Consider the following 22209-nt stretch of genomic DNA (forward strand, 5'->3'; position numbering starts at 1 on the left):
TGTGCTGCATCCTTTGCCCGCCTGTACCTTGCAGCTAGACAAGACATCCAGAATCCTTCAAATTTCTTTCTAGAAACAGGGTCCTCTATTGACAGCAAATCACAGATGTGTGACCATTAAGGGATTAAGGTACTGTCCAAAGGCAATACTGCTGCCTGGTTTCTGAAGTGTATCCAGAACAACCAGGGGAGGCGATGAAGGAGCTGTTTGAGATTTTGACTTGGGAAAGTTTTCATGGTTTTCTATTTGCATTATCATTTTTGCACAGTATTAAATGATGCTGTTGTATAAGAAGCCCTGAGTGACTGTAGTGCTGGCTGGCATCTGCTGTCCCCCCTGTTGGTCCTGGCACACAATCAAACTGGGGAGATATTTGGCTGCCCCTTTAGAACAGTACTAAGTCACTGAAGCAGAGCAAAAGGGTTTTAACAGAAGCCAGTATCTAGCTCTGCCTTAATGAATCCCACTGCTGAATTTCCCAAGTGTGTTTGTTGTGTCTTCTTTCCATGCAAGGATTGAGGACAATGTCTTTGGTTTAATGTATGGTTTAAAAAAAGGTAAAAATTAGTAACTTTATGAACATTTGTATTTTTTTCTAATTTAGTGGATGAGCAAATGGTTTTCTAATTTATTTCATTTTTTGCAGCTCCTGGTCCTGCATTGGAGACCTTTGTAGGGGATGATATTAATACTATTCTCATTCTAAATCTCTTCAGTGGAACGGAGTACAGTGTTAAAGTATTTGCTTCATACTCAACAGGCTTCAGTGATGCCCTAACAGGCGTGGCCAAAACCTGTAAGAATGATTTCATGCTGCTCAGATCTCTACAAGCTGGTTTTCCTTACAGCTGTGGCTTTCTGCAGTTCCATGAATAAATTTTCACGTGGAAGACTTTATCTTGTTTGCCTGAAATGAAAGTCTCTCTTTCTATGAGACTATACCGGGCTTTTAAGTGCTCTGCTGGATGTTAGCAAGAGAGGAATCATAAAGCAGATATAATTTATCAGCCAAAAATATATTTGCCTAGTAGTAGATATAAATTTCTTTAATGAAAAGTTTATTCAGTGTATTTTTTTGGCTCTATATATAAGAATATTTACTTTTTATATAGCTAAAGCTCAATTTAAAATTAGATTTTGACAGAAATTCTGCTGTTATTATGATATACTTATTTGCAATAGCTGAACTTTTTAGCAGTATTCATTTTTTAGTTTAAAGTAAATTGCCTTAAATTCTAAACTGTTTTTAAGGTTCACTGCTTTTTAAAATTCTTCCGTTAAATTTTCTCGATTTTTTAAAGCAGCTATGGACATTATTTGTTAAAAATTAATTGGCACTGGTTTCATTGTAATAATTTTGTAATTTTTTTCTTGTATGTCTTATTAGAGGTATACAACTGTTTTTTTGTATTTAATTTTCAGTGTATTTGGGAGTGACTAATTTGGATTCCTACCAAGTCCGCATGACAAGTCTGTGTGCTCAGTGGCAGCTTCACAGACATGCTACTGCTTACAGGGTAGTTATAGAGTCACTCGAGGGTAAGTTACTAAATAATTTGATGTGCAGCTACAGCCCAACACAGAGAATTGTATTGCATAGAAATTGTATCCAGTTAGACCTGTAGACTGGCTCCTGAAATACTGGAAATGATTGACAGAAGAGAAGTGTGTACACACTGACAGTTTCAGAATGGAGTAGCATCCCTGTCCTTTTATGTCAAACACATTGATAGCTTGTGCATTTTATGTCAGGGACTTGGATCTATCAGTAGAAGAAGGGTGATTACCTGAGTTTTTCACTGCTGTGAGGAACAGAAGATGGATAAGGATGAACTGAATGCATCAAAGTTTGTAAATATACTACCAGCAGTAGAGCAGTAGCTCTCTATGATTAGGATAGACAGGAGAAGAGGGCAGAAAGGTAGAAAAGCTCTGAATGAATCCAGACCATGCCCACAGAATCAGAACAATGTCCACTTTTTGTTCTCATCCTATTGATGCTTCTTTGTAGTTTATAGTAGTAATGTTACTCATATGATAAACATGACACAGTTTTATGCAGTCACACAAGGAGTCCTGATGCTTTTAGCACAGCGTATCTAGAGGGTAAATTACAGCCTCTTCAGCCTCACTGATTGTCAGGTGTAGCCAGAAGATGTTTTGTCACTGTTTGTGCAGAGCAACTCTCTTATCCCAAGCAGACATCAGTGATCTTCTGACTGGCGGCAAATGAAAACCTTGGATAACTTGAGAGAAGTGCAGTTAGTAACACTTAATGGGCTATGTTAAAGGTCTCATGGACAGTAACACTGATCATGTGGCAAAAAAGGCATGACCTTTCTGTGCAATGGCAAGTGGATGGTGATAAGGTTTATTTGAAGCCCTGAAATACAGACAAGCTATTCAGATAGCAGATCTTGGCTCACACAAGACAGCACAGACATCCCTCTTATCTGGGAGCTAGCCAACATCATACTTTTCTCATATAGAACTGCCAGAATTGTTTTAGCTGAGCTGAAAGCACCTAAATGTGAGCAGAACAACCTAGAGTGTGAACAAATGTTTCTTGGTAATATCTGTCCTGAAGGGATTTGATTGTCAAATCGGGTGTGTGTCTGGTTCAGGCAGTGATCAAATATTTTTATACTAGTATAACACCTGATAAGCATTGAGTGACTGTTTGTCATTTTTATACACTCTGCAAAATGTGAGATCAGTTGCTTGTATTTAACTTCTTCCTGATGCAGATTTTAAATGGTGATAAAGTTTTTCTTGTCATTAAAACATGCCTTATGCTATTTCCAGTACCCAGACTTTTTCTATTGTCAATATATTTTCCAATTCAGAATTTAGCAGAATCAGTTTTGGAACCCTGTAAATGCTATTCCTTAACCATCTTGCAAAGTGGCTGGAATATGATATCTAGTTCAGTCTCTTTTGTTGTGACCAAGGACATTACATATGCTGAGAACCAGAGGCATAGACAAAGGATGCCATAGAATTACATAATGCAACAATTTCTAGTTAGGCTCTCATAATTTAGGACTAGATCCAAAGCCTGTTCATGACAGTGTTAGTGATTTTTATTGCCTTCAGTGCATGGGGAAAAATTAATCTTTTTTTCCTGAAGATGTTTGACACATTCCTCAGCTCCTATTTAGTATGAAGAATGAAATGTTACAGAGACCTCTACACAGAGGTCAATTTCCAAAAGTAAGGCAGCACATAGTTTATTAACTTATGCCAACCTCTTACCCTTCATATGCTGTCATGTACTCTTCTTATTTATGATTTAAATCACGTTATTCAATAAAACAGAAAAAAAAAAAAAAAAGAGTTTTCATTATTTCTTTTGTAATTCCAGATGGAAAAAAGCAAGAAGTAAATCTTGGTGGAGGGACACCTAGACATTGTTTCTTTGAGCTGATGCCTGGAACGAAATATAAAATCAGTGTTCATACACAGCTTCAGGAGCTGGAGGGCCCTGCTGTGAACATCATGGAGACAACGTGTGAGTAAAACAGAGGAGACAGGGTTCAGCCAGCAGCAATAATGCTTGATTGCTTTTCTTGGGTTCTGCCCTTTGCCCACACATGTGCTATTCCTACAATTTCATTTAGCTGAGCTATCAATTTTTCAAGTGCATTGTGACTCCTCCACAGATGTGCAGGATTCTTACACCACTGCTGTGAAGTAATTGTTAAGCCACATTCAGCAACTCTATTGGACTTCTGATGAGAGTGACACAGGGAGGATGGTTTAGTTTTCTTCATAAAAAGTCCCACAGTGGGAAACTCAGAATATCTATGACTCTGGGGAAAAAAATACAGAAAAATGAGCAAACAGAGAAAGTTTTATTCCTGCAGGTCTTGTTATTTAGTAAAATTAACTAGTGTTTGAATAATTTACAGTTAAATGGGACCTCAAAACCCAATTTATTTAAGTATTTTGAAACAAACAAACCAACCAGACTTTTAAATTATTATTAGTAGTAATACAAGACAAGCAAAAAAACCCCAATCCTCACAGCTGTTTATGAAGACAAGATCCTGCTGTCATGAATTCAAAATACTGCAAAATAAAACATGGGACTACTAGAACGAATATTTTATCTTTCTTTGAGCCCATTTCCAATTTCACCACAATGCTGTTCCCTTTCTCTCAGGGTAGAAAGTGTTTGTACTTTTCTTCTTTTCCTACCACATTCATGCTTTCACATAGGAAAAACTTGCACAGGTGCATGACTCCAATTCTTCCTAGTCCAGGGCTCATTCTCTGAGCAGTGAGCAAAAAGCCAAGCTTCTCCTGCTTTTTGGGGAATTGTGTTTAATGAACTCTGCAGGTCAGGGAGCTAGGAGACATGAGGAAGAGCACACCTTGGGCCATATGTCCATTTGAGAACAATGGTTTGTGATAATTTCTCTAAACTATTGTCTCACCTTGAAGGGAAACAGTCGTCAGGATGACCTGCATCTCTTTGGTGCTGAGAGCAGCCTTCAAAGTCACCTTACAGCAGTTGTGACCCTTTCTTAGTGGGTCTGGTCATGGATTGCTGTGGCCATGGAGGTCCTGGGCACTACTTCTGTGTAGGTGTCTCAGAGTCCTAGCCCTTTCTGTTGCTGAAACCATTGGGAAAACCCCAATCAGCTAGAGTGGGATGTGGACATGTAATGAATCCTGTTTGCACTGATCTTTCCCAAATGTAGGTTCCTTTTCTCAGGTTGCCATATCTAACTCTCTCCATTGCCTATAAAGGTAACTTAAGTTTAGTCTTACTTGAAGTACTGATGTTCTGTCACCTGTGGCTTCTTATGCTAAATATATTGAATGAAAATGGGGAAAAAACCCTTGAATGAATGTGGAAGCTTTTCCTCCCATAGAGTTGTGGAAGTCAATGCATGTGCATTTTGTCTCTGAGAGGTCAGCTGGGCTGTATTGAAAGGTGCTAAATAAAGCTGTTGCATTCAGAAAAGCTGTCAATTCACCTAGGTCACTGCAAGGTTGAAATTCCAATGTCAATTTTCAGGAGAAGAGCGAGGGGCACTTTCAGAAACTATAAAGCAACTCTAGTAGAAGTTGCTGCAGGCAACAGAGCCACAGTCCTGTTAGAGTTGGGGTCAGAGCTGAGTTTCTGTCTGGAAGCATAACAAGGTCTTTGACCAAGTTCAGAAAAGTCTTCATCAGGGCAGACTGTGATCTGCTTTGAGTGCAGGCACTGGCTTGCTTTTCCTCTCTGTCTTTGCATTTTGGATTGTAGGGCTAAGATCTTCCTTCCAGAGTGAATAAAGACCTACTTTCTGTTACTGAGGACTTTTGTTGAGAAAGGAAAAGGACACAGACCTTTTTCAAAACACGTTATGGATTCTAGGTCAAGAATAGTGCTGGCACATGGTCTGCTACACTGGAGAATCTCAAAAAGGGACAGTTCCAGTAGTAGTTCAGTTGTAATATTGTATCATTCATACTGCATATACAGCCATTAATTGTTTTGCATTAGTAATATTCTCTTTCAGGTGACATTTCTTGTGTGCACTCACCTACATTTATCTCCAATTGCATAACTAGTGGGTTAGGGATAATGAATTATTTTCATGTGGAGATGAGTAGAAAATGCTATTTATTAGATATTGGGCTTTCAAGCATATTTGGATATTCCTTCTTTTATTCTCCAGTACCATTTCCTACTCAACCACCAACAACACCTTCAACACCACCTCCACCACCTACAATCCCACCTGCAAAAGAGGGTAAGTGCTACATGTGTGAGTTTATAGTAATTTTAAAGTGTTGATGCAATGTTTTTCTGCTTCTGATGGTATTTTAGACCTGTGGGGAGCAGATCTCATAAGGCATTTGCTGTAGAAACATTGTTGAGGCAGCTGGCTTAAATTTAATGAGCCAAAAATCTGACCTCATTGTTGTAATGTTAAAATTTGCTGAAAGGGGGGTTAACATATGTGACACTTCCGTTTTCCACAACTCCTGAACTATATACATTTTGCAACTGAAGCAGACAGTTTAATTATCCTAGGATCATTAAACTTCAAAAGCAGCATTATTTTAAAATATGTCTACTTTATGTAATGTGAAAAGTATGGGCAATATTCGGACTCTCCTCTTTAAATGCAGACTTCCTTTTATTATTACTTGAAGGTGTCATATCTTGTACAGAGGCATATAATATTGCTGTGAGAGGAGCATTATTGGTGGAGACTGAGGATCAAATACATCAGCTTGAAGTCTGTGGACCAAACTGATGTATAAATTGAGACTTTAACCCACAAGTGCAGGGAAAAAAGACCTTGTATATGTGAGTGTTTAGAACTGCATAGGAAGAGAAAATGAGGGTTTTTTGTTATCCCAGGAGTAATCAACAGAAAATTAAAAATACAGGTTTGTATCTTCTTGTCCTATTCTCTGGATTTAGATGAAATATGATGATGAAATATGTTGAAAAATGTAACTTTGGTTTGAGAGAGTTTACTTCTGACTCCAAGCAGTTCTGTGGATTTTTGTGAAGTGTTGAAGGTTCCCAGTTCCCATGAAAGAGTGAGCAACTTGTGTGAGCAAATGTACAACACTTGCAGGCCATTTTGCATAAGAACATGCTGGAATCAGATGAGATGGTGAAACCTGCATTGCTCCTACACAGTGCAGTTGAAGTGCATTAGACACTGCAGACCTTAGGGTAACTTTATGAATGGAATATTTTCCCAGTGGGAACCTCCACAGTTGAAATTCTGTCATCTTGCTTACTGTGTCATGCTAGGAGTCTGGCATTGTATATGTGTGACTTTACTTAAAAACCTAAATAAAAATAGAAATGATAGGCCAGACTTCAAAGAACCATTGAAGTGAGTTCTGTGATAGGATCTGTTGGTGCAGACAATTCTCCCTTGCAGAGCTCAGCTGGTTCTACACCTGCACTGAAGTCAATGCCAGCAGGTTTGTTGACTAAAGCTAACATTATGAGCTAACATGTATTAACTAACATTAAACAAGGGCTTTTCATGATGGTTGCATTTTCTTAAGTGATTTTTGAGCTTTCATGAGGAGTTGAGGCATTGCCCTAATTCCAAAATTCTTGCTTTCTTCCTCAGTGTGCAAAGCAGCCAAAGCTGATCTGGCATTCCTGGTGGATGGGTCATGGAGTATTGGAGATGACAATTTCAATAAGATAATTAACTTCCTTTATAGCACTGTGGGAGCTTTGGATAAGATTGGTCCTGATGGAACACAGGTAATCAACGTGTGCAGAGATGGAGGGTGCATGGACTTGACAGGGCATTTCAGACTAAACCAGAAGTGAATTGAATCAAGAAGTAACTGACATCATTTCACAGTTCAGTGAAAATATAAACTGCTCTAGGTCAGTATCTTTTTATGCACACCATATGTTAAATTCTCAATATAAATTTTGGCAGCATGAGGGCTAAGTATCATTTCAGTCTCCTCTAATTCAAATGACATTTAAGTTTGTTAATGTTTTTGGTACTCATTGTAGTGTTTATTTATAAATAAACTAAGAATGGCATTGATAAGGAAAATTAAAGGTTCTGTTATTTTAAATCACACACTCTACAGAATCTACAGTGCTTGAAATAAAATTTGCAACAATTGTTCCATTTATGTATTCGTTTAGAGAGGTGCTCCAGAACATATTAATGGCAAATACGTTACTGTTTTAAGTGTTACCTGTATAATATGTGGTTTGGGATCTCATTGGAAATTAATTTTAACTTGTGCAAACCCTGAAGAATACTTAGTTTTTACTGTTTCTTGCTATACACCCATTTTTCCAAAATATAGTTAATGGTGCTTCAGAAACTTTGTCACAAGTTTAAACACAATAGCTCCTTTTAAATCAGGGGCACCACTTCTGGAATATGAAGACCAATATATGCTTTGTGAGTTGTGGGAGTTTAGTGCACAGTATTGTAATACAGGGTCTTAACTCAGTAGTGTCATATTTGACAGAGGCAATATTTCAAAATATATTCCTGAATCTTTCTATTACTTGCTTCATTCTTGCTCCCTAGCTTAAGTTACTTATGTGCAGTTATTAATTCATGGAGACTGAATTAAGTCCCAGCAGTTCTGAGTATGAATAACTGTACACATGTGAGCACCTGTAACCAGGATTCTGCTTTTGGGCTTGACTGAGAATGCTTCTGCCAAAGTGGGTATTACTGTTCTCATCCAGTTTGCTGCAAAATGAAACCAGAAAGTGTTAGATGGTTGCCAAGGTTGGAGAGAGTAAAATTGAACTTTATTTAGTGAAAGCTTTCTTAAAGAGGAAAAAAGTCTGGCTTCAATTTAAAGATGAAGCAAAGTTACAAGATAAATCCTTGTTTTAAGTGGTCAGATTCATCTACTTTTTGCTTGCACAGTGGGTGGTGCTTTTGTAATGAACATCTTCTATGTGCACAGGTGGCAATAATTCAGTTTACTGATGATCCCAGGACAGAATTTAAATTGAATGCATACAAAACGAAAGAGACTCTTCTTGAAGCTATTCAGCGTATAGCATACAAAGGAGGAAATACAAAAACAGGTGAGAAAGGATGTGCTTGTAATGCAGATTTTTTTCCCCTGCTTCTCTAAGAAGTATTTATTTCCCATTTGCTAAATGGTTTAATTAATCACTGCAAAACCAGTGATAACATGCTGTCTCCACACTGTAGATGAAAGACTAGGCTCTGAAATTCTGAAATAGAAAGTCTGTGTAATCTGTAGTTTACACACTTCAGCCCCTACTGCTGCATATTCACCCCACTGACCAACAGTGATAACAAGGATCAGGGAGGCAGGGAGAGGGGCAGGAGGGCTAAAGCAAATTAATTTGGGGGTAGTGGAAGGTGGAATGGAAAGTAATATGAAATCAGCTTGCCAAGTGAGCAGAAAAGTGATAAAAGGGAGAGGGAGGGAGGGAGGGAGGGAGCTTGCAGAGCATGTAGAAAACTGGAGAGAGTGGAGGGTCTGTTTGGATATAAGCCAGGACAGTTAAGCATCTGTGGGATGTTTAAGATTGGGATGGGGAAGGATGTTTGTTAAGGTTGCATTTTAATTAATCCCTTAGAATAGCTTTCTGATATAAAGAAATTATAGATGAGGGTTGAAAGGGTTAAAATCTGTTTTAGTTGGAAACCGTATGTTTTATTATTTTCAGACTGCACAGAAATTTCTTGCAGCTGTTGTATTGCATCCAGTTTCATCATTATCAAAATAATTTTCAATTTACTACAATGACATTCTCAGTTGTTAGTGTAGACAGTGCCCTACAATCTAGAAAAGGAAAGTTTTATTATCTCTAAACCAGCCAGCAGCTAAATACCACACAGAGCTCACTCACTGCCCATCCCTGGTGGGATGGGGAGGAGAATCAGAAAAGGGTAAAGCCTGTGGGCTAAGACAACAGTTTCAGGATTGAAATAAAGTAAAATACAATGATAGTAATGGTAATTAAAAGGGGTATAACAAAGAAAGGGAGAGAAACCCCAAGAAAAACAGATGATGCTCGGCAGAGTTGTTCACCACCTGCTGACTGATGCCCAGCCCATTCTAGAGCAGGGATTGGCCCCTCCTGGCCAACTCCCCATGTTTATACAATGGGCAGGATGTTCTACAGTATGGAGTATCCCTTTGGCCAGTTTGGGACAGCTGTCCTGTGTACACTCTCCTCCAGTCCTCTTGTGCAGCTGCTCAGGGGCAGAGAGTGAGACACTGAAAAGTCCTTGACTCAGGGTAAGCACAGCTTAGCAACAACCAAAACACCATAATCAACATTAGCCTCATATGGAGTCCGAAACTCAGCACTGTACCAGCAATAAAGAGGGAAATGAAGCCGATCCCAGCTGAACCCAGGACACCCACACAAATCATGTTCGTGGTCTTCCCTTATGGATTGAAAAATGGAGGGACGAAGCCATCAGAACTTGAAACGCTGTGGTCAGAACCAAACTTTTCTAAATCTTGATTTTAACAAATACAGAATGAACAAATTGTCCGACTACTCAGGACACAACAGATTTCTCTTTTTATATATGTCTAACATGTGATATGAGAAGCCAATAGAAATTGAATTTATATCACAGTCAATGTCAATTTTTGTGTTACAGGCAAAGCCATTAAACATGCACGAGAAATCTTATTTACAGGAGAGGCAGGCATGAGAAGGGGCATTCCAAAGGTTTTGGTTGTCATCACTGATGGGCGATCACAGGATGATGTGAACAAAGTCTCCAGAGAAATGCAACTAGATGGTAAATTGTGTGGTTTTAAAAACAACTCACATGTTCTTTTTTTTCTCATGAATTGCATCTAAGTAAGTGAGGGCATAAGGTAAGGATAGCCTTTGCTCCAGATTTTCAGTTTTAAAGAAAACAGCAATTGCTGAGAAACACGGAATATCACTAGGATATGTATGATTAGATTCTGGATATTTTTGGTGATTAATGGAATTATTTTTCATTTTGGCAGCAGTGCTAAAATCATGTAGTAGTTAATGGAATTGTTCCCAGAATGAAGAAGTTGGGGAATATGATCCTGAGAATTTGGATTGTCATCTATAAAGTGTAGTCTAGTGGTTATGAGCAAATTGAACTATTTTGTTTTCTACACAAAAGGTCCATTGAAAATTCTTATACTGTTTCTGACCTGCTCTCATGTTACACTAATTACCTCTAGGAATTTTTTTAAAGCTTCAATTTTAGAACTTTAAGCAGCCACACCATGTTGTAAATTTAAGTGTAAGAAATGGATTAATTGTTGTAGAAGTTTGTACCAAAACCGAAAGGGCACAGTGAGCCACCTGGCACAAAACTAAAGGATGGAAGAAAAAAACTATCTTCCTTTTAATGTGAGGTGACCTGAAGAGAAATTACATTTGTGGCTTTTATTTGCTTTTAGCTTTGGCAGCCATGAAGTTCCCAGTATAGTTCACTGATTTCTGAAACCACATGTAATTGTCTAGCTTGTTTTGTTGCTAGATGCTGAGTGCAGGGGTTTCATCAATAAAGCATATGACAAAATAGTGGGTTTGCATGACCTGTTTTAAGTAGCAGTTAAGAAAACTGTGTATTTGTGAATAAATTTGAGTTTGTGGCTAAGCTGAACAGAAAACGTTCATCTCTCAGGTAAGTCTTGCAGTTGCATTATTAGCTCCAGGTCTGGGAATGGCCTCCAGAGAAGATGGCACTTTGTAAGGGTTCAGTTGCTGGGATGTGGCACACGACTTCCCCTCTCCCATTTCCCCTGGAATGTGCTGCACAGTGAGGCCGCAGATAGGTTAGAGCAGGTACTGATGGACATCTGTGATGGAGGCTGGCACAGAGAGGTGCTGATCTTGGATGAGACTTGAAGATATTGTTATAACGTATTAAGTCAAAGTTTTATTATGCTAAAAGCTCTGTAGAAGGTGATGTATGCCCCTGGTTCTCATCCAAACTTAAAGATAATACTTGATTGGAATAAATTCGTGACTGAGCCATGCTAGAACAGTATATACATTAACTGTATTCAGCCTGATGTAGAGAGGTTTTTTCCTTCATCTCTTATGGAAAGGAAAATGTTGAAAAACTTAAGGCTCTTTTGTTGCTCCTGAAGCATGTAGGGTACAGTTTCCATTTGATTTAAATCCTTTAAGTCAGGCTCATATTTTGAAAAATATTCATACTAAATATACAGAACAGATGCAACCAGTGCAGTTAAATTGCTGATGAAATGAGAATGCATTTATTTCAGTGTTCACTCATGAGGCTGCAGTGCCTTGAAATAATATATGTACTAGCACGTGGCACAGAAAAAATCTGTAAAGAACCTGCAGGAAATTAATTTGTCTACCTTGTATTTATTCTGTACTTGATACATGGATATTTTTGTGTAATACAATATTATTAATACTGTATTACAGTATTAATAAATTTTAAATTAAATTAAATTGTAAATGCATTTAAACCTATGCTAAAACTTTAAACTACTGAGTAGTCATATATCTTCAAGAAAATGCTTAAAGTTTAATTTTAACTAATTAAGGATAAATAGCCAGAAGAAATATTTCACAGAGAATGTTTTCCTTTTATTTTAGATTACATAAGTGAATTTTCTCATGCTATAGGGTAATAATTAAATGTCCAAGTTGGTGTTTAATCAGGAAAGGAGTCAGTGCAAATACAGTTATGTTCATATTGTATTTCCACTCTCAAAATGAATGATGCACAGGAGTGTTCTTTTTTGTTTTACAGGTTTTACCTTTTTTGCTATTGGAGTGGCTGATGCTGACTATTCAGAGTTAGTTAATATTGGCAGCAAGCCCAGTGAAAGACATGTCTTCTTCGTGGATGACTTTGATGCCTTTACAAAGATTGAAGATGAGCTGATTACTTTTGTTTGTGAAACTGCATCAGCAAGTTAGCCATTTTGATTTATGTTTCTTTCTAAAATAACTGCTAAATACTGGGGAGGTTAATTTTCTATTAAGACAAATTCTTGATCTTTTTAATATAATTTACTGCTGACTTTATAATGTTCTGCAGAAGATTAAGGAAATGAAGGTGTTTTGACTTCAAAATAATTAATGGCTGTTTCTGTAAAGCTAGAATACAGTCACTTGTTGTCAAAAACTCATTTCAACTGTTGTTGACATTTCAGAATCATTAAAGATAATTATATTTTATTTTCTAGGCTACTTTAACCCCCTGTAAGAATACTGCTAGCTACATTCATTCTTATTCAAGTCACATGGTTAATTTATTAATAGAGAGTCAATCATTAACATTTTTGTTATGAAGTAGATGAGTTGTAGCCTAAGCAAAAGCATAAAACACATGCAAATTCTGAAATCTGTGAGAAAGCCACATTTCTGCCTCTTTATGAAAATTAAGGAATAGACATTCCAGAGCAACACTTAATGACTATTGGTCAGAAATTCCCATGCTTTTAGGTGTGTGCCCACAATATATTTCCTTGTGTATAAGCCAGGAAGCAGGCACTGTGTAGTTTTATGATATGAACCATTTGTGACTGTAAGGAGTCCTTGTGCACAGGGCTGTGAGTTATCATGAGACTGAATTGCAAGAGCTGGTAAGTAAAAATAATGTTGCTTGTGAGCCACCAGTTCTGAGATTTTGACCATGAGCTCTACTTTCAATGGTAGAGAGAATGTTAAACATTGACAATTGTCAACAGTATCATTTATTGGTCACTTGTGCTTGTTTTCTAAGTGATCTTCAAATGTGAGTATCCTGGGGTGCCATATTTGGTTGATATGCTGCTTTGGGCTTGTTGATTTCCCAGGACACCTTTCCTGGAATATATTAGTGACCTTTCTTCCCTGCCAAAAGAAATGTGTAAATCAGATTTACAGCTATTTAAAATGTGAGCACACATCTTAGGGATTGTTCTGATTTCTCTTGCTCATGGAAACTATAGTGGAGTTTGAAAAGGTACAGAGAATGTCAGCTGCAGTACTTGAACTTGAGATGGGTTAGGCTGGAGAAGCTCACAAACAGAGAATTAGGGAACACTTGGTTAAATCCCCATATAAGACATACTTTATTTTATGCAACAGGCAACAAATTCGTTGCTTTTTTTCCAATAAATTTGAAATTGCTGAAGAGGTTGTGAAGGCAGGTTTATAGGGAGCCTTAGACAAATTAACAGACAAGAAATCCATAAAAATATATTATATGGAGCACACAGGGAGCACTCCTTAATATCTTTGCTACAACCCTTGGGGATCCTGAGAAGCAACGACAGAATGGAGTAGAAAGTGGCCAGGTTTGCCTGTCCTTCCTACCCAACCTCTCCTTTTGCTGCTCTTGGGGGTGGAGTGCTGAGTTTAAGTCTAAGTGCATGATTGTTGTGACTCAGTAGGATATCTCTTGTATTCTTAAGTATATCTTTTTTTTTTTTCCTTTCCAGCCTGCCCACTGGTAGTTAAAGATGGCAATAATTTTGCAGGTACAGTATTTTTGTGTTCATTTTTGTTTCTGACTTATGGAATAATTTTCAATACATTATTTTCACAGTATTAGGCAATACATTTCCCTTCATGCTAACAGGCAATGAAACTCTTAGATAAAATTGTAGTTGTCTTTTTTTTTTGTATCCTCTAATTCAGTATTAATTTAAATTAATAAAATATACCTTTTGATATCTTCCAGGATTTAAAATGATGGAAATGTTTGGTTTGGTTGAAAAGGAGTTTTCAGCTGTGGAAGGAGTTTCCATGGAACCTGGTACATTTAATGTTTTCCCATGTTACAGACTGCACAAGGATGCTTTGGTATCCCAGCCTACCAAGTATGTATTCACATATAAATACTCAAAAAACACGTGAAGATAATTTTCTAGTGCAGGCAATTATTCATTTCAGGGACTAGTATTTTTAAGTCAGAAGTGCAGAGGTGCAAGTGTATATCTGCAATATACTGATGAATAGAAAAACTGTTTGGTGCTCTGACACTTCAATCAATTTAATTCAAAAAGAACAATTGTAGGTAAAAGTAGGTAAGCCCACTGGCTGTTTTGGTTTTCCCACGAGCCTGTTTCAGGCTTGTGTCTGTGTAACACCTGGCAATTTCATGCAGGCCCATGTCTGGGCAGATTCCAGTCTGCAGCAGTTTGTGAAGGGTGCCTCTGGAATGCAGGCTGAAGTCTCACAGAGTTCAGCATGTCCTTGAAACGAGGGTCAGAATGAGAGCCTGCTTCAGCTGTCCTCAGTGACTTCTACTGCAATCTATGTCCCGCCACTGGTTACAGGGGAAGGTTAACACCCTTACGTTGAAGCGAGTCTGTGTGAACCCCATCTCTACTCCTGGGAGGCAGGACATCTTCCAGTCACAGGGAGTGTGTCTTGGGAGGGTTATGGAGGAGGCCATGAAGAATCTCCTGACTGAACATTTACAGTCATTCCTCAGAGAGGAAGTGATGGAAACCCTGTTTCTTGTATAAACAGTGTCTGTGTTTTGTTGGGTTCCTCTCAGTCCAGACCCCTACTCCATTTTAAGTGGCACCAGAGAGAAGCAGTGGCTCTGATGGATTACACGTGGGAAGGTTAATGAAAAAATATTCTTTAGCTAAGATAAATAAGAAAGAAAAATAGTGGGGAATTGAAGGTTTATATTAGATATCATCAGAGTGTGTGATTGTCCTGTTGTGTCTCATTTGGAGCTGTACTTCTTGGTGCTGTTTCACATTCTCCTTGTTTTGTTTCCTCCTGGGCCTTGATGGACTGAAATGTCACGGGATTAATATTTCTCACTTCTTTTTTCCCTTTCTGCTTCTTTCTAATTTGATCTGCTGCCTTTATATGCTATTCTCTAGCTGCCACCCCAGCCCAGTCTTACTGCCTCATTAGACTTTCACTCCTTTTCATGGTTCAGAGAGCACCTTTCTCTTGATGAGCCACAGGTATGTCTGAAAAATACCACTTGGCTTTGTCACTTCATCTGTGCACTGAATGCCATTAATTTTATTCTCCTTTTTGAGCGTTGTATCCCCAAACCTTGCATTTAACCCCCTCTGCTTATTGAACTGGCTTTCATTCTTGTACAATGGACACACTGTAAAGGCTTTTTTCTTTTATCTATTGAGTTCCCCCTCTTTCTCTATGGGAAATGGGCAGTGTAACATCACATTTGATCACCTACTGACACTGTGCAGAATATATTGATGATATATCATGTTAACTCTCTTTTCAGCATGATTCATACGATGTGCCAGAAACACTTAAAAAGGAATGGGTCATATTTGGGGAAAATAAATTGTTTGAACAACTCTTGAGACTTCTTTCAGATCCCCTTACTACAGTTTTAAGGAATCAGACTCATTAACATTTAATACACAGTCAGTTGTCTCAGACATGTCCAAATGTTTCACTTTGGGATTTGACAACAAAGCGTTAAATTAAATTTGAAGTAAGAAATAATGAATTTTTGCAAATTACATAAAGTACTTCTTTTATATCATAAACTTCCTCTCTCTTCTACATAAATTCTAGGAAACCAGATTGTATTTCAGTATGTGATCTGTTCTGACTTCACTTTCTTTTGTATTGGCTTTCAAATGTATGAACTCCATTCTCTATATTTTATAAAGCTTCCTATAACAGTCTGTCACTCCTAATTTTAATCCATTTGTAATGGTTTAATGACAAAGGACATGTCTATTGAGACTGGTTTTCCAAGCAAGTTCCATTGTCTCCTAAATCAGACCATTTCAAAGGTCTTGAGAGTGGCTATTGTTTGTTAAAAGCTTTAAATATAATTAATTTCAGCTTTACTTCAAACTGACCTCTGATTTATTCTTCAAATTAAAAAAAAAGTTAAATTTTAAGGTCAATTTTGTAAATTTCAAGGGAGACAATAACGTCTACTTTCTTCATAAGCATGCTTTTAGAGTTATCAAGTTGAGTAGTTTTTATAGACACATATCACTTTTTATTCTTGATTTATAAGGAAATATACAGAGTAATAGAAAGCATGCCGAGGGAAATTCTGATGAGTAAATCACCAGATTTAGCATTGTTTCAGTTTCAAAGCCATTTTTTCTCTTACAGGTATTTGCATCCTGAAGGTCTCCCTTCTGATTACACCATCACGTTTCTCTTTCGGATACTGCCGGACACACCTCAGGAGCCCTTTGCTCTGTGGGAGATTTTAAATGAAGCCTATGAACCACTGGTTGGAGTTATTTTAGATAGTATGTGTTTTGTGTTTTATCAGTGATTTTAACTATACAAGTGATTAATTCTGTGTCTAGTTTTATTATTGCCAGTGTTTCAATCTGCTGCCAGAACAATCAGCTGAATCTGGCAGGGAATAATCTCTAATGCATGGTTCTTAGATTCAATTTAACTGAGTTTAATTTGGAGTTAGAGTCAAATTTTGAGCTAACTGCTTTAAACTGGATTCCAAGCCTCTGTACTAGATGCAATTTGATGTGAGGTACTCATCTGCTTTTAAGATTTCCAGTGCTTTGAATCTGATTCGATCAAATCTGTCTTGATATAAGCCAGTGGGACTGGGAGCATATGTAGAGGAAATGCAGTCTGGTGAAGAGTTAGGACCACGGACACGAACTCCAGATGGCTCTTCATTTCTGCTTGGTTTTACTTTCACAATTGTGAAACAGGGATTATAATTTACAAGGTTTTGCTGTTGAGAAGGTGAAGCTATTGTGATACCTGTTCTTGATAGCTGCCAGTTTGTCAGCTTGAAATAGGTGTGAATTAGGCATTTAGCCAGCTTGAGGAAGAGGTTTTCTTGTCCAACTCTCACAGAGAATGAATTAGAGAGTAGAACCAGGTAGATATGGGTGAGGTAGACTCAGAACTGCTGGTCCATCCTTCCTGTCAAACCAGGAAAGAGCATTTCTCTGATATAACTTGTTGCATGCAGGTCAGTATGTTGTTTATGAATGTGTTTTACTAACATTTGAGCTGTTATCTTTGGTCTGCTTTGTTAATTGCAAATTGACTCTTTCAAATATTGTATCAGAACCTTTCTTTAACGCAGAGCCCTTCATTTTGATCTCACACAGATGGTGGAAAAACTCTGACTTTCTTTAACTATGACTACAAAGGAGATTTTCAAACTGTAACTTTTGAAGGTCCTGAAATAAGGAAGATATTTTATGGGAGTTTTCATAAGGTTAGTAGTGACAATAGGGAGAAAAAGCACTCTGAATAAAAACATGTGAGTTTTTCATGTTTCAAAATCATGTTTCATGAGGTCAATTACTGCTAAAAAAAAGTGTATTTTGCATCACCTACCTTACTGTCATAATGTCTCTTTGCAGTATTAGATTAACGTTAAACAAATCATAACTTTTTCAAAAGCTGATGTGTTAAATTTTAATCTCATACTTTTTGCCTGTATTTTAGAGTTCATTTAGAAATACATATCTTGAAAAGTAATTTAGAAATAAATGAGCTTTTCCTTTTAAGATTTGGATTGGCAGTGTCATTCAAAATAAAATGTCCAGAAAAGAAAAATATATTTTTTAATCAGTTGTAATTTTAAAATATATTTTAAGAGTTATGCCATGTTGAACTTTCTTTTGTTATTTGAGAACTTTTAACATTCTTTCTGAAAGCAGGTGAAGCAGCACTGGGATTGTAGCACCTATTTGTTCTGGAGGGCAATTTTGTCATTTACTTTCTTTCCTGATGTTTGGATCCTTCCTAAACAAAACAAACAAACAAAAACCCTGAGAGTTTGCTCATGACAGGACAGTTGTAGCTAGTCTTCCCTACTGGGAGTGTCTCTGCTGCATCATTGAGGGACAACAGAGTGTGATCAAGGCAGGAGGAAATAATTTAGTTGTGCTCTGCTTTCTGTACTGCAATTGATGTGATTTGATTTTTTTCAGTGTAAAAACTTCACTATGACAGTGTTTGCTGTCAATATATAATTTACAAACTAAATTTTACTGCTTAGTTTCGGCTTCTGCAAATGGCTGGCTATAATGGGTGTAATGGTGAAATCCAATGCCCTGTACAAGGAATAACCACATAAATCAAGGTTCTGTGGGATCTGAGTGGTAAATGAACATTGTGCAGATTTTCTGTTGGGACAAATTATTTATTTATTGAATAAATTATATAAGTTGACAATTTCTTTGCAGATGCTCCAGAAGTAGATAAATAAACCAAATTAATTCTACAGTTTACAATCATAATAATTCAGGTTGGAAGGGACCACTAGAGGTTATCTAGGTTATTTGCTTTGGAGTGTTCTTTGAGTTTCATTAGCAAACATAGAGTTAGGAGCTCATTTCAAAAAATGCTCCCCTTTTCCCAAGGAAAGAGCACATGTATCTCATCTGCTCCTTTGTACATTAAAACATCTTCTCTTTTGCTCAGTTGCATGTTGTTATCAGCAAGACCACGGCCAAGATAATTATTGACTGCAAGGAAGTGGGAGAGAAGACCATTAATGCAGCAGGGAATATAAGTTCTGATGGCATAGAAGTGCTGGGGAGGATGGTGAGATCCAGAGGACCAAGAGACAATTCTGCACCGGTGAGTGGAACAGTAGCAACACTTTCTAACATTTAAAATATCCTAAAAAATCAACTGTTTGGGAACTTTGCAGTCAGTTTCAACTGGAAACCAAGTGAATTTATATTTTAAATAGTAAAGTTCCATCATTTCAGAAATTCTGCAAAAGCCTGTAGTAGTTGTCAACTTCGGCAAAATCTATTTTTAATTATTTTAATAAATGAAATAATAAGATCATTATTGTTGAAATTTTATTCTCAAAAACATATGTAAACACAGTTGATACATTCAGATATTATTTGTGTTCCAAAAATAATTACATAGAGTAATATCATGTATAACTCCTTTTCCTGGAATGATTTAAACTTTGATTTTTAAAATATTTTGTAATTATTCCCCGTGTCTCTTATTCTCTCTGATTCTTTGTTTGCCCCTTAATTCACTGTCTGTTCACAAAAAAATTGAACTGAAAAAAAATTTTGCACAGGCTGTCCCCAAGAGCTCCCATCTTAGTATACCTAGCTCTTTTATAAGACATTTTAAGTGTGAGAGGTCTCCCCTCTCCCCCAGTTTAAGTGCTCATTCATTCCTCTGAAATTATCCTCCTAGAAGCAGTAATTGATTGTTCTTTCTGCATGACAACCAATGCGTGTCTTTCAGTTTTGTTTTGTTTGGGGAGTTTTGACTTTTTTGTGTGTAGTAATGTTTGCTAATTTTCCTTGAACTTTCTTGACCCTGGAATGAGTTTAGCAGAGAATGTCAACCTTGAACCAAGGATTGACTTGAATAAGAATGAGGTTTCAAATATGTATTTACTTGTTAATATATGAAAATACTCTTGTTTAGTAAAAAATAAGCCCTCAGAATATGTCTCTGTATGAAAAGAAAGAGCTTTTAGGACTCAAATTGATGGATAATAATTATATGAAGCCTGGAAAGACAATTACACAGAGAAATCTTTGTAGTCACATTCCAACAGAAACAGAAAAAGACAGACTTAGGAAATCTTGGAATTAGAGAAGCCTTTGTAAAGAAGTGGAAAGAAATATGTCTTTTGTTAGAACATAGGAATCCATAAAAAAAAAATCAGACTGCCCACTCACTGAAAAATTTGATTTTGTTCAAATGAACTGTAAAGCTGATGTAAGATTAGAAATGTGTAGATGAAGATGAAAATTCTTTAGTAGGGTTAAGCTCTCTTCTAGTATTATAATATATACCAAATTAGAAACAAATCAAGAAAGCACCCAAATACCATCCTCTGAAGTTTCCATTCTGCACAATTTATGTATATGGTGCAGTATTTCTTTAAATAGTCACATTTAAGACATGAATGAATTGGTTTCCTACTCCAAAATTTGGAGAACATCAAAGGAATCTAGTAAGAGGCAGGATAGAAGTTCTCAGAACAGCTACTAGATTAGTAGATCTCTCAGTTTTAGAGATGCTTATTACAGAAAATAAAAGTAAGCAGGCAGTTTCTTTGGAACAAAATTGTGGATGTTTTGCTCTAATTGTATTCACATGGAACAGTTTAACATTCTTGGAATGTTTTTAGTGTATTTTTAAAATAAATCAATACAGAGCAGTCATTTGAGTTTTGCCAGACATTTCAATTTTGAGGAAATATAATTGTACCAGAGTTTTCTTTCCCATCAATATATACAGTGTGCAATGGTAAAATGAACAGGCAAAGATGGATGGATGGATGGATGGATGGATGGATAGATAGATAGATAGATAGATAGATAGATAGATAGATCAAAAAGGGGATTAGGCTCAAGGTGCCTAATCCTTTTAACACTCCTGAATGAGTCATCTCAGGATTAGATCGTAGCCAGAGCAGTGAAACCTGACTGGGACCTGCAGCAAGTAATGTTTTCTATTCCTTCAGTGGGATTTAATGAAAGGCCCAACTTTAAAACATTATCTACAATTCACAGACCTTCTCTTTATTGATGTTTCCTCCTCTTTGAGCCTTGTTTGCTTGCATGTATATGTACTATTAATAGTATTGTCTAAGGTCGTCTGTTGAGAAACATTTGCAGAGCTGCAACCTGGTTAGATGAGGACTTTTCCACCTTACTGATTCTGTTTGTGGGGCTGGATATTTAGAAAGCAAAATCACTATGAATGCATAGACTTATGAATAAATGTTTAAGAGTAGCAAAGGAAGCTTTGTTTTCAGTTTTAGCTTGAGTCAGAGTTACACACATAATGTTTTTAAAAAAGAATACTGAGTCATCCAACATTTGGTTGGTGAATACAGCATTTCAGAAAATGTCTGTTTGCTCTTTAATTTACACCAACACACTTTATTCCTATGGATGTCCAGATTGTCTAGTCCAGACAAAATGAATACATGTACACACCTATCTATAAATTTTGTCATCCTACCATTGTTCAGGATAACAGAATAGCTCGGGATAGACTGGGTTATGGAACAAAATGACAATACAACTAAACTTCTGAACCTAAGAACTCTACAGAACCAGCTCTGGTGTTGCTGTATCCCACTTCTGGGATGTCTGATTTGCTTAAGAGCAGTATCATGCAAATGCCCAGGTATTCTGTGTCCCAGAGCAGTGTACTTTTATCTGCCTGCACTTTTATCTGCTGCTGCACTACTGAGGCCTCCTGGCGTTAGGAGCTTAGGGATGTGCAGCAAAGAGGGAGACTAAGTGGCTCCACGTGGAGCCGGCTTCCATTTGACACAGACATGGACACAGACTTGCTGGACTCAGGGTGGGTCTCCATGGAGCCAAACTGAGAGTCCAAATGCTGCCTTCATGCTGCACTTCAGCTGTCTGAGGTGTTTTGCATGGTGCCAGCTCATTGTTTCTGCATCTGTAGTACAGCAAATCTACAAACCAGCTAATCTGCTGGCAGGTGAGGAGAATGTCTATTTATATGAAAGTGTGCCTTTATTTAAAATATAATATTTGACTTTTATAAGGAAAAAAATGAGGCAAAACCAAAGGTGCACATATGTAATTCATTTTAACAGCTTTAGAAGCAATGCAGTTATAAGAAAATTTTAAAATTCATTCCTCTGTTCTGATCTTAAAATAATGTCACTGAAAATAATGGGAACAAACCCAGCATTCTGTCTCTAGCAGTTCCTCGAATTTTTTAACATGTGGGGTTAATTTAATGGGATGTTCTGTTCCATACCATTCTCTATTCAGTATGCACATAAACAAGAC

General features: G+C 37.2%; 1 protein-coding gene across 4 annotated transcripts in view; it reads left to right on the forward strand.

Annotated features, from left to right (window-relative positions):
• COL14A1 (collagen type XIV alpha 1 chain) overlaps positions 1 to 22209 on the forward strand; it is a 112281-nt gene that overhangs the window by 61215 nt on the left and 28857 nt on the right. For all 4 annotated transcript variants that reach the window (XM_053994064.1, XM_053993911.1, XM_053993990.1 and 1 more), the window contains exons 22-34: positions 647 to 796; positions 1423 to 1539; positions 3365 to 3511; positions 5673 to 5747; positions 7101 to 7240; positions 8431 to 8554; positions 10119 to 10262; positions 12243 to 12407; positions 13921 to 13959; positions 14163 to 14301; positions 16559 to 16701; positions 17542 to 17651; positions 18866 to 19024. In XM_053994064.1, coding sequence (XP_053850039.1) covers positions 647 to 796; positions 1423 to 1539; positions 3365 to 3511; positions 5673 to 5747; positions 7101 to 7240; positions 8431 to 8554; positions 10119 to 10262; positions 12243 to 12407; positions 13921 to 13959; positions 14163 to 14301; positions 16559 to 16701; positions 17542 to 17651; positions 18866 to 19024 — 1652 coding nt within the window. The remainder of the gene's footprint in view (positions 1 to 646; positions 797 to 1422; positions 1540 to 3364; positions 3512 to 5672; positions 5748 to 7100; positions 7241 to 8430; positions 8555 to 10118; positions 10263 to 12242; positions 12408 to 13920; positions 13960 to 14162; positions 14302 to 16558; positions 16702 to 17541; positions 17652 to 18865; positions 19025 to 22209) is intronic.

This window comes from Vidua macroura, chromosome 1 (genome assembly GCF_024509145.1).
Source record: "Vidua macroura isolate BioBank_ID:100142 chromosome 1, ASM2450914v1, whole genome shotgun sequence".
In the NCBI taxonomy this organism is placed as follows: domain Eukaryota; kingdom Metazoa; phylum Chordata; class Aves; order Passeriformes; family Viduidae; genus Vidua; species Vidua macroura.